The sequence below is a fragment of the Vicugna pacos genome, chromosome 3 (assembly GCF_048564905.1).
Source record: "Vicugna pacos chromosome 3, VicPac4, whole genome shotgun sequence".
NCBI lineage: Eukaryota > Metazoa > Chordata > Mammalia > Artiodactyla > Camelidae > Vicugna > Vicugna pacos.
The window spans coordinates 90,929,919-90,941,937 of record NC_132989.1 but is presented as its reverse complement, the minus strand read 5'-3'; the positions used below and the strand labels follow the sequence as shown (position 1 = coordinate 90,941,937).

Below are 12,019 nucleotides of genomic sequence, written 5' to 3'. Positions count from 1 at the left end.
GCCAAATTTCCTGTTCTAAATTAAGTTCTTTGTAGAAAAGAATTAATCTTTTTTCATTTGCCCGTAAACACCCTTATCATTGTCTAAATTTCCATGTTCTAATGAAAGTAGGAAATGATAGAAAATAGTTGTTAACAGGTGTGGAAATGACACTCAGAGAATGAGGTGCAAAAGCTTCTGGGCTGATGAGGGCATTAAGATTCGGGAGGAGGGTATGGAACCTCCTCCTCCCTTCACCCCACCTTGCCCTGTGCATCTTTTATCTGGCTGTTCTTGAGTTAAATCCTTTTACAATAAACTAGTAACCCACTAAGTTAAAAAATGAGGTGCTGTGTCCATTTACCCCAAACCTTAGAACTGGAAAGGACTTCAGGTGCTCCATGTCTTCACTTGATGTGTTACTAGTCCACAGACCGAGGCACTGCTCCCTTTCTTAATTCAGATAATTAAGAGTCAACTCTAACAAAATTTATAGTGTAATTTGGATTTGAATAAAATAAAATTTCATGCCAGTTTAACTCTACACCTTATTGTTCCCGCCATGAGACCCACCCCAACCTTCGAGCTGTGGCTAATCAGGAAAGAAAGAACTGAATCAGCATAAAACAGAGGTGGCAACCTGAACACCCATTTCAGCCTGCACATTCATATTTTGACTTTGGAGTAAAGGTTTGCTACAAAGTGTTTATAAAATAGGGGATTTTCACACAGAAATCCAGATTGCCACATTATCTTTAAAAACTGAGCAATGTGAAACTAGGTTGATATTCCTGCATGACAACATGCACCAAAGCAGAGGACCAACTGTCCCATTTGCAAAGGGCATACGTTCCCTGTCACCATTCCCATCCCTGACTTTGCACCAGGCCAGCTATATTCAGTAGCATGACCCGCTTGGGCTGCAGGGTCAGCCACCCTGGCATAAAGTCAGCCATCGCTCCTAGAAGGCCCACTACCAACATATGCCTAAATGCACTGTCCTCTACACAAAGGAGAGGCACCCACCAAAGTCAAGCATTAGACATTGGGAACTCTTGGCTTCTTGTAATTAGGGTTATGTTGCATTTTGGTATGTTTTCGAACATTTGAACTATTCAGAGATGCAGAACCAAGTTAACAGAGCAACACAACAGACAGCAGAGAGCCTGGGTTTTGGAATCAGCTGTGCCAAGTATTAGGGTGTGATTTGAACATGCTGCTTAAATCTCTAAATCTTTCCACAATAATATCTGCCTCCTTGGTGGTCATAGGACGACATGAAATGTTTTAGTGCAGGAGTGGACAGACTTGTTTCAAAAATGACCAACCAGTGACATTTTAGGCTTTCTGGACTATGCAGTCTCTGCTCAACTCTGCCATTTTCTATGGCATAAAAGCAGCCATAGAAAATATGCAAAATGAACATGACTATGTTCCAATAAAAGCTTATTTACAAAAACACAGGGCAGACCAGATTTGGCCCACAGGCCATAATTTGCCAACCCATAGTTCAGTGCAAAATACATCCCAGTGTCTGGTTTATCAGAGGCATTCAAAAATGGTAGCAGTTATTAATCATTTGTATATTTTTTCTATATCTTCTATTCATCAGTAATGATTTAACACCTGTCCCACTGAGTAGACCTGATGGAGTCTACTTAAACACAACTTATAAAATGGAATTTGGCTGATTCCTGGGGGCAGGTAAAAAGGTGGTGGAAATGTTCAGAGGATGTCCCCTGAGAATTTCATCTGCTATCCAAACATCAGGATGGCATGGATAAGCTCCGAGCTTTATTCCAGAGCCCCACTGTTAATTCTAAAATGTAAACTCTAGTTATACTATTAATGAAATAAACAAAATTAATTTGTTCAGGAAATGACTGACCACCTTCTAAGTGCTGGGGATGCAATCAGGCAGGATAGACATTGAAATGAATTATGGTCAAAAAATCATTTAACTATTTGGAACAGAAAATGTAAGTGCATCACAGAATTGTGTATATAAATCCATAATGATTGGTGCTATTTCAGTTGAGACAAACTAAATTTGAACTAAACCATGCATGAACCCTGGCTCATGAGATTGTCTTAGATAATTGTATAATCCATGTGAGCTGTGTGGTATGGACTTACCTGAGCGCACCGCTTTTTGAGGATCAAATAAAGTTGGCTCCATGTTGGCTCTTTCTCCTTCCCTCCTCTTCTTCCACGCATTACGGATGAAATGTATATGAAAATTACCTCTCTTGTAACTGACATGGCAATTGGCTTCACTTAGGTTTAAACATCTTACTCCCAAATACTAAGACTGGCTGTCAATAAAATATTAAAAAAAAAATGTTAAGGAAAAAAAAACTTACAGGAAAACCACGTTTTACTTAAATTGACTTCAGATAAGGACTTTGTTGTTTTTTTGTTCTTTTCTTGTATAGTTTTGCGTGGTCATTTACTGCTTAAGGCTCCTCTTTCTCATATTACACTTACTTATTCCAAATATTCTGGTACTTTATGTAATAGTACTGCCAAAATTTTAGTTCTATCCTTTGAAATAAGACAATGTATAACTTACATCAAAACAAAATTTTGTTTTCAAGGATTAAGATGCTGATTCTGCCCCCAGTACCAGTTCCAAAGATTAAAGGAATTGATCCAGATCTCCTCAAGGTAATTAATTATCTAAGTTATAGATAACACTAATTAAATGATACCTGAAGAACGGTGTCTTATTTTGAGAGCTTTTGAAAGCTATATGTATCACATTCTATTTTCTGTATTCCTTCTGGGGAAAAAAATTTTAAATATCACATCTCAAAATTATGAGAATGTCTTATGTATTTAAAAGTTCTTCACTAATGTATTTTGTTATTATATGGTTTTGTCACTGTTGTTCAGATTGTAACCATAATTAGTCTGTGGATGTTATCTGTTAAATCACTTAATTGTTAGTTACTTTTCATAGATCTTCATTTTCTATTTCCTAGGAAGGAAAATTAGAAGAGGTGAACACAATCTTAGCCATTCATGACAACTATAAACACGAATTCTACAATGACGACTCTTGGGTGGAATTTATCGAGCTAGATATTGATGACCCTGATGAAAAGACTGAAGGCTCAGACACAGACAGACTTCTAAGCAATGACCATGAAAAATCACTTAATATCCTTGGGGCAAAGGACGACGACTCTGGCCGTACCAGCTGTTGTGAACCTGACATTCTGGAGACTGATTTCAATGCCAGTGACACGTGTGACGGTACCTCAGAGGTTGCTCAGCCACAGAGGTTAAAAGGGGAAGCAGATCTCTTGTGCCTTGACCAGAAGAGTCAAAGTGACTCGCCTTCTAATGATGTTGCCCCTGCTACCCAGCAGCCCAGTGTTATCCTAGCGGAGGAAGACAAACCAAGACCACTTCTCATTGGCGAGTCAGCTCATCAAGCTGCCCATACACAGCTAAGCAACCCAAGTTCACTGGCAAACATCGACTTTTATGCCCAGGTAAGCGACATTACGCCAGCAGGGAGCGTGGTCCTTTCCCCGGGCCAGAAGAGTAAGGCAGGGATCGCCCAGTGTGACCCACATCCAGAAGTGGTCTCACCCTGCCAAGCAAGCTTCATCATGGACAGCGCCTATTTCTGCGAAGCAGATGCCAAGAAGTGCATCGCCGCGGCCCCTCAGGCCGAGGCAGAATCACGTGCAGAGCCCAGCTTTAACCAGGAAGACATGTACATCACCACAGAAAGCCTTAGCACTGCTGCTGGGAGGTCCGGGACAGCAGAGCGCGCCCCAAGTGCTGAGATGCCCGTCCCAGACTATACCTCCATTCACATAGTGCAGTCTCCCCAGGGCCTTGTACTTAACGCGACCGCCCTGCCCTTGCCTGACAAAGAGTTTCTCTCGTCGTGTGGCTACGTGAGCACAGACCAACTGAACAAAATCATGCCATAGCTTTTCTTCAGTTTCCCACAAGCTACCTATTTAATGACAAAGAGTTGGCTGGGGCATGAATGCTTAAACCAAAACAATGTTTAAACCTTTTTTTTTGGTTGGGGGAGGGGGAGGAGTGAGGGTGGGGGATTCAAATTCTAAGAAATGCCTTTTCCTCAAATGTTGAAACATGATACTAAAAAAAAGTCCTTAATCAGATAGCTATTCCTGTAATATTGTAAATATTTTAAAGAATTGTCTCAAAGACTTTAGTGGCAGTGATTGTCTTGTTATTGTGGGTGTTAATTTTGTGCTCTAAGCATTGAATGGCTACGTTTTTAATGTATAGTAAATCATGCTTTTTGAAAAAGCGAAAAAAAATCAGGTGGCTTTTGCAGTTCAAGAAGATTGAACCAAAATCATAGCACAGGCTAATTTTTTTAATAATTGGGAACTAAAATTATAGGTAAGAAGATGAGAACTAGTTTGGATATGTAGAACATTTATTTTGACATAAAATGGATATAGATATTTTTAATAACTGACACTTTCAGCATGGCTATTTTCTATTAACTACACACTGTGTACTGTAGCTCATGCCGACCCATCTACAGAATGTAGTAACTGCAGTCTAAAGCTGGTTTCATGCTTTGGTCAATGCACCTGAAGCAAAAACAAGTTAGTTTTTTACCAGGCCCTTTTTATACCTCCTAAAACTCTTAAAATGATTGTAGTTACCTGCATTATTGGAACGTGCTTGTCTTAGCTGAAATTTTTTTTTAACAAGTATGTGTTAATTTAGAAAACTTTAAAATGTTTGCACAAGTCAACTTACCATGAATCAAAAAACAAACAAAAAAAACCGTTTTCTTACCCAAGTTTTGGTTCATGTCCCAGCGCTCCATCCTAAGAAGAAATCCTAGCTAGTTCGTACTGAGCAGGATGCACTCGCTGCAGGTGCCAGGGAATGCGCTCCTTGTGCGCGCAGATCACAGGAGACGAACCTTAGAACCTCGGACGCCGTGTCCCTTAGTTCACATTTGCCTAAGGAAGGAATAGGTACAAGGAGCATTTTGGAAGTTGAAGCGGGTCGAGATGAAGTTAACCAGCTCATGGAATGAAAAGTTGGAGAAACAGGTTTTTTGTTTCACAGCCTACATAGCCAGACACATGCGTATCATGTACTCAGGTAACGAGAAACAGAAGCAGCAAGATTTTCAGTCCCCACAGAGAACTCAAAAGTTTACTTAAACCAATAGCAGAAACTTTCTTCCTCACCGCGCCTTTGATAGGAGTTATTTAAGGAGTGAAAGAAGTTTCATCATTTTTTTTTTATTTCCCCTCGAAATAGACTGGCCTTAAAGCGGGGAGTGCAGAAGAAAAAGGAGTAATTTGTCAATTATTGTTCAATCCCTTAATAACCGAAACATCACTTACAGGAAGATTGGAATTGTGCCCCAAAAGGCTGTCAAATGGAAGACTCATCTCATGGAAGAATGCTTCTCATGTTAAGTATTTTTTTTTAAAGGTTAATAGAACTTTAAAGTTAGCTTTAACTTAAGTGGTATTTGCCATTTAGCTCAGACCTTTTTAGGAAACAAGCTCAATGGCTGGTCATTTTAAAGTCCCTCTTTCTTGCAGGAAGGACAGTGAAAAGTTAAAACTGGCTGTTTAAAGTTCAACATGTTACTTTGTAATAGATGTTTGATAGATTTTCTGCTACCTTGCTGCTAGGGTTTTCTCTAAGAGCTACGTAATTTAGATTCATAGACAATTTCCTTGATGTAGAACCTAATTCAACGTAAAACTGTGTGTTTGGGAAAACTCTTACTATTTCACAATAGGCTGACAACATTTCTATAGCCAAAAATAGCTAAATACCTCAATCGGTCTCCGAATGTCATTTTGGTACTTTACTGGCCACACAAGCCATTATTCACTAGTCTGACTAGTTGTGTCTGCAGTTTATATTTAACTTTCTTTATGTCTGTGGATTTTTTCCTTCAAAGTTTAATAAATTTATTTTCTTGGACTCGTGATGGTGTGCGTCTACGGTCTGACACCCACAGGAAGTGCGTCCTAAACCAGACTGCGTACTGTCAAGTTCCCCTTGGAAGGGTTGCTTAGCACAGCTGGTTTCAGCATGGTGGCAGCGGGTGTGGAGATGTTTGTTCTGGGCGGAAATAGAAAGGAAAAGGCGATGGCTCCTTACCTCTAGGGGCCCAGCTCAAAAACAGCCTGCTGGCTTGCCTGGACTGCGGTCTCACCATCAGATTTTAGATGCATCATAGCTTGCGTGATATGTGTGGGGTGTGAGATGGGGAGAGCTTAGCGTCAGCATTAGGTTACGTTTCCCGTGTGAGCACATTGCCTAGAAAGAGTGTCTACCACTCACACATTAGCACAAGTCAGCTGTCAGCCTAGCTCCGTACCAGGGGAAGTCAATCAAGGGCTGGGGGTGGAAGGCCGGGTGAAGCAGGTTGCACAGGAACCTACCACAAAGCAGAGATTCGTCCACAGGAGGCTCCAGCTGGGGTTGCTGCTGCACGGCGGGCACTGGGCCCTCAGAGGTGGGCATCTGCAATGGCATTGAGAAACCCAGTGAACATTTATTGCTTCAGCAAGTTGGATGCAAGAGGCCACAACTTTCTGTGACACTAGAGGGTTTGCATTCAATGCAAGTAAAGAATTTCTCCACCTGCTGCCTTCTGCTCTTTGAGCAGCCATTACCTAAAAGAGCCATGGGTGAAGCCTCAGCGTTCCCTGCTTTCTCATTTAGAAAATCATGTCTCTCCTGTCCCTGAGATATTAGAACATATACTGCCTTACCACGTACAAAACAAATAAAAGGCCGCCACTTTAAGCACTGGATTTTTTTTTTATACACAAGACCCAGTCTTTTATGAGATGACAGGTTTATCATTCATAGGGGATGCTTCAAGGGTCAGGAGCAAAGGGAAAGAGAGGCCTCTTACTTCCATGGATTGAAAGAGCCTGAGCATTTCTATTTCAGAAGATGAAGGTCATGTGGAAGATGTGTTCCTGTATTAAAATCCTTAACAGTTCTAGGAAAATATACTAACAAATCTATTTGTCTGTTACAGTATTTTTATATTTACATAGTTTTACAACAAGATACTAAATATCTTTGCATGTTCCCTGTTTAGGGTAAGAAATGGGAAAAACTAGAGGTTACTTGAATCCAAACTCTAGTTGAAATCCAAGAGGATACATCAGTTGCCCAGTCTCCTTGCTGGCTTGATATTTAAGAGTTGTGTGTAAAGGGCACAGCTTCTGGGTAAGAATTTGACCTTTGGTTAAGCTCTATTTCCTTCTAAAGGGAGTAAGAATATTATGCCAGCTATGTTACACAGGCACAATTGCTAATGGTTAAAATGACCTGACTGGTGAGTTACATCTGGATGAGGAGAAACTCTAAATGCCTGGAAGTAAACTGCACTTTGGACTTGAGTATGGTGACTCTGAGCATGTCCCTAATAGGGACACTGGAAGGTATGCCTATGGAGTTGTCATCAGAACTACTGGCTCCAGTGGGACATAGAGCATCTAAGCCTCGCAGACTCCTTTACCTGCCCGATATGAGGCTCCGGACTTTGCCCCTGAGCTGTCGTCACTTGGCAGAGGAGAGGAAAGAAAATACTGGGTAGCTATGTAAATGGTTGTGCACGACTACATGGACTGTTGCCATGACTACACCTGTAAAACAGAGAGCATGATGCTGCCCTGTCCTACATCCCTCTTGTTTACTCCTCCATAGGCTGGGGCCAAGTGTGGTCTGTAGTCATCTGGGGAATGTTCACTTGAACTTAAGAGCCCCTTGTGGATGTAGCAAGAGACACTTGCCACTCGAGTAGAGTTTATGCTTTCCCTACTGGTTTTTGTTCATGCCTCTTCCTCCATCTGAAAAGCCGCCACCTACCAAGCCTGTCGAACTTGCCCTCATCCTTCATGGCTGAACTCAAACAGCTCCTTCATGCAGCCCTTCCGGTTCCCTCCAGCCTTGACTGATCGTTCTCTCCTCTGAACCACTTTCAATGGTGTTTATCATATTCTAGTTTTTAGCTCACCTAACAACTGCCTAGGATGGATTTACCAGCATATATTCTGGGACACACCTGTTGCCTGAAATGTTCTTAAATGAGTGATTCTGTCAAGTAAGTTTGTGAAACATTTAATACTATACTTCCCTCTGGAAAGCCAGAGCACAAGTTAACATTTTAAAGCTTCTGCTATTAAATCTGTTTAAATACATCATTTTCCAATTCATTCAACAATGGAAAATATAATGGTGAAGGAGTACCCATTCTTAGATCTATTAACACTTGGGAAAAGCTGCTATAAGAAGAGTAACTAGCAAGCCTGGCACAAAATAAAGTTATAATAAATTTCAGGTGAATGTGAATCCGACCAAAGCCCCTTTATGTGAGGCCATAAAATTTATTTTATCAATAAAACTTCCTAGAGAATAAAAGGCAAAACAACTACACGATTAAAATAACCACAGATCCTTCTCAGCTCAGGTATATTTATATATATATATATTATACATATGCTATTATAATATGAATGAAATAATTTTATAAAGTATTTTCTTATGTATTATTTCATTTAAATATAACAAATCTGTAAGCAAGTCAAATAATTTTAACATTTTTACAGGCAAGATTACCAAGGCAGAAAACCTAAGAGATTTTCCCAAAGTTACGTAGCTAGTAAGTGTTGGAATCAGGACAAAACACACTGACCTTCTGACTAGTCCAGTATTCCAGTCATATTGTAGGCTGTAATAATAGAGTAGGCTGTAATATTTCTTGATGGGGGAAAGTTTCTGATCCTATTCAGTGTAAAGAAAATGGAAAATTGTTTTACAGTATCCATGAATCCAAAGAATCACTTGCTAAAGATACATTTCTTGTTCTGATCAATATAAACATTTACTAGCACAGCACTGGTTAACAACCAGTTCAGGGAGGCAGGGGGTAGGAGGGAGTCGAGATTTGTAGATTTGGCCAGTTTTCTGTGGTATGAATATTCCCGATGTGACTGATTTAAACCTATCAATGTTTCATCACTGAACACAAAGTTAGGAAGGGATTGCATGATCAGCTCTCATGAGACTTCAAGCCAATGCCACCACACCACTGAGTCTACCCAACCTGACAACTCTATGTGATGGAGGACATTTCTCATAATGGTTAGATTGCATTTCCAGCTGGCATTTATTATGCACTTACCATGTGCCAGACACTATTCTAAACACTTACACACTGGAACATATTTTAGCCTCACAACAATCCTAAGAAGGTCTATTACTCCCAGCTTAGTGATGTGGAAATAGGAATAAAGTTTGCTAACATGACTCAAGTTACAAAATTAATAAACATAAGAGCCAAGATGCAAACATAAGCACTCGAACTCCAGAAAAGAACAAGAAAAATTGAAAACAGAACTGCCATGTGATGCAGTAATCCCACTTCCGGAGTTGAAAGGAATTGAAAACAAGATCACAAAGAGATTATCTGCACTCTTATGTTCATCACAGCATTATTCACAATAACCAAGATAGGAAAACAGCCTAAGTGTCTACTGATGGATGAATGGATACTGAAAGTGTGGAATAAAGAAACTATGAGATACACCATAGCCTTGCACTAGATCTGGGATGAAAACAACAGAGAAAGGGATGCTACCTCGAGCAGAACCACAGATGCCTACAAAGGCAGTGCATAGGCCCCCTGTGAGCACATAGGCCTCATTTGCTTCAGCAATCATTTCCTTTGGGAGCAGGACATGCACTCAAGGGCAACAGAGCCTGATCGAACCTGACCCTCAGGGCTTCTATGCCAACAGATCGGGGGGCAGACTCCATTCCTGGCAGGGCGGGGATAGCCACAGTGCATAGAGGAAGTCCTGCCTCACATCCTGAACAGGTTTAAATCCACCAACACCAACCACACCCCCTATCAAGGGGATAACAGCCAGTACACTCTGAGGAAAGAGGTGGCTGGCATCCATACCAAAACCAGCCATCACACCAAAAACATTGAACATACACAATCCACACAGGGATGCTACCACATAAAAATACTCCTTCAAGACCACAGTAGATAACTGCTGCTCCTAAACTCATAGAGTCAGAGAAAGTTAAGTAAAATGAAAAGGTAAAGGAACTACTCCCAATTAAAAGAACAAGAGAAATCCCCTGAAAGAATAATGAAACAGACCTCACCAGTCTACTAGACTCTGAGTTTAAAAGAGAGGTTATAGAAATGCTAAAAGAATTAAGAAAGAATATCAATAGAAATGCAGATCTCTGTGACAAGGAACTAGAAACTATAAAGATCAACCAATCAAAAATAGGAACAGTCATAATTATATAGGCCTTCTTCAAGAAAGAAAAAAATCCCAAATAACCTAACCTACCACCTAAAGAATTTGAAAAAGAACCAGCAAAACCCAAAGTCAGCAGAAGAAAAGAAGTAAAGATCAGAGAGGAAATAAACAGAAACCAAAAAACAACAGAAGATATCATTAAAATTGAGAGCTGGTTTTTTGTTTTTTTTTTTTTAAAGAAACAGAATCAACAAACCTCTAGCCAGGACCACCAAGAAGAAAAGGATGAGGACCCAAAAAAACAAAATAAGAAATTAAAGAGGGGAAACAACAACTGATATCACAGAAATATTAAAAAAAAAAAACTTCAGAGAATACGATGAACAGTTATATGCCAACAAATTGGACAACCTAGAAGAAATGAATGCATTTCTAAAAACATCAAGCCTGGAAGAATCAATATTGTTAAAATGGTCACACTGCCCAAGGCAATCTACAGATTTAATGCAATCCCTATCAAATTACCCAGGACATATTTCACAGAACTAGAACAAATCATAATAAAATTTATATGGAACCATCAAAGACCTAGAATTGCCAAAGCATTACTGAAGAGAAAGAAAGAGGCTGGAGGAATAACTCTCCCAGACTTCAGACAATACTATAGAGCTACAGTCATCAAGACAGCATGGTATTCATACAAAAACAGACCAATGGAACAGAATAGACAGCCCAGAATTGAACCCACAAACTTTTGGTCAACTAATCTTCAACAAAGGAGGCTAGAATATACAATGGAATAAAGACAGCCTCTTCAGCAAATGGTGTTGGGAAAACTGGACAGCAACATGTAAAACAATGAAGTTAGAACACTCACTTACACCATACACAAAAATCAACTCAAAATGGATCAAAGACTTAGACATAAGACAAGATACAATAAACCTCCTAGGGGAAAATATAGGCCAAACATTATCTGACATACATCTCAAAAATCTTCTCCTAGAAGAAATAAAAGCAAGAATAAACAAATGGGACCTAATGAAACTTACAAGCTTCTGCGCAGCAAAGGAAACCAGAAGTAAAACAAAACTACAATGTACAGAATGAGAAAAAATTTTTGCAAATGAAACCGACAAAGGCTTGATCTCCAGAATATATAAGCAGCTCATACGACTCAATAAGAAGAAAATAAACAACCCAATCCAAAAATGGGCAGAAGACCTAAACAAGCAATTCTCCAAGGAAGATATACAAATGATCAATAGACACATGAAAAAATGCTCAATATCACTAATTATCAGAGAAATGCAAATCAAAACTACAATGAGGTATCACCTCATACCAGTCAGAATGGCCATCATTCAAAAATCCACAAATGACAAATGCTGGAGAGGCTGTGGAGAAAAGGGAACCCTTCTACACTGCTGGTGGGAATGCAATTTGGTACAGCCACTGTGGGAAACAGTATGGAGATTCCTCAAAAGACTAGGAACAGACTTGCCATATGATCCAGGAATCCCACTCCTGGGCATATATCCAAGAAGAATCCTACTTCAAAATGACACCTGCACCCCAATGTTCATAGCAGCACTATTTACAATAGCCAAGATATGGAAACAGCCTAAATGTCCATCAGCAGATGACTGGATAAAGAAGAGGTGGTATATTTATACAATGGAATACTACTCAACCATAAAAACCGACAACATAACACCATTTGCAGCAACATGAATGCTCCTGGATAATGTCATTCT

The 12,019-nt window shown here is 39.9% G+C and overlaps 1 protein-coding gene across 2 annotated transcripts in view; it reads left to right on the top strand.

The window, feature by feature from the left end:
- The window catches only part of GHR (growth hormone receptor), a 238,473-nt gene extending 232,533 nt beyond the window's left edge, over positions 1 to 5,940 (top strand). For both annotated transcript variants that reach the window (XM_072958742.1, XM_072958741.1), the window contains exons 9-10: positions 2,577 to 2,646; positions 2,964 to 5,940. In XM_072958742.1, coding sequence (XP_072814843.1) covers positions 2,577 to 2,646; positions 2,964 to 3,929 — 1,036 coding nt within the window. In that variant the 3' untranslated portion in view covers positions 3,930 to 5,940. The remainder of the gene's footprint in view (positions 1 to 2,576; positions 2,647 to 2,963) is intronic.
- The last annotated feature ends 6,079 nt before the right edge of the window (positions 5,941 to 12,019 follow it).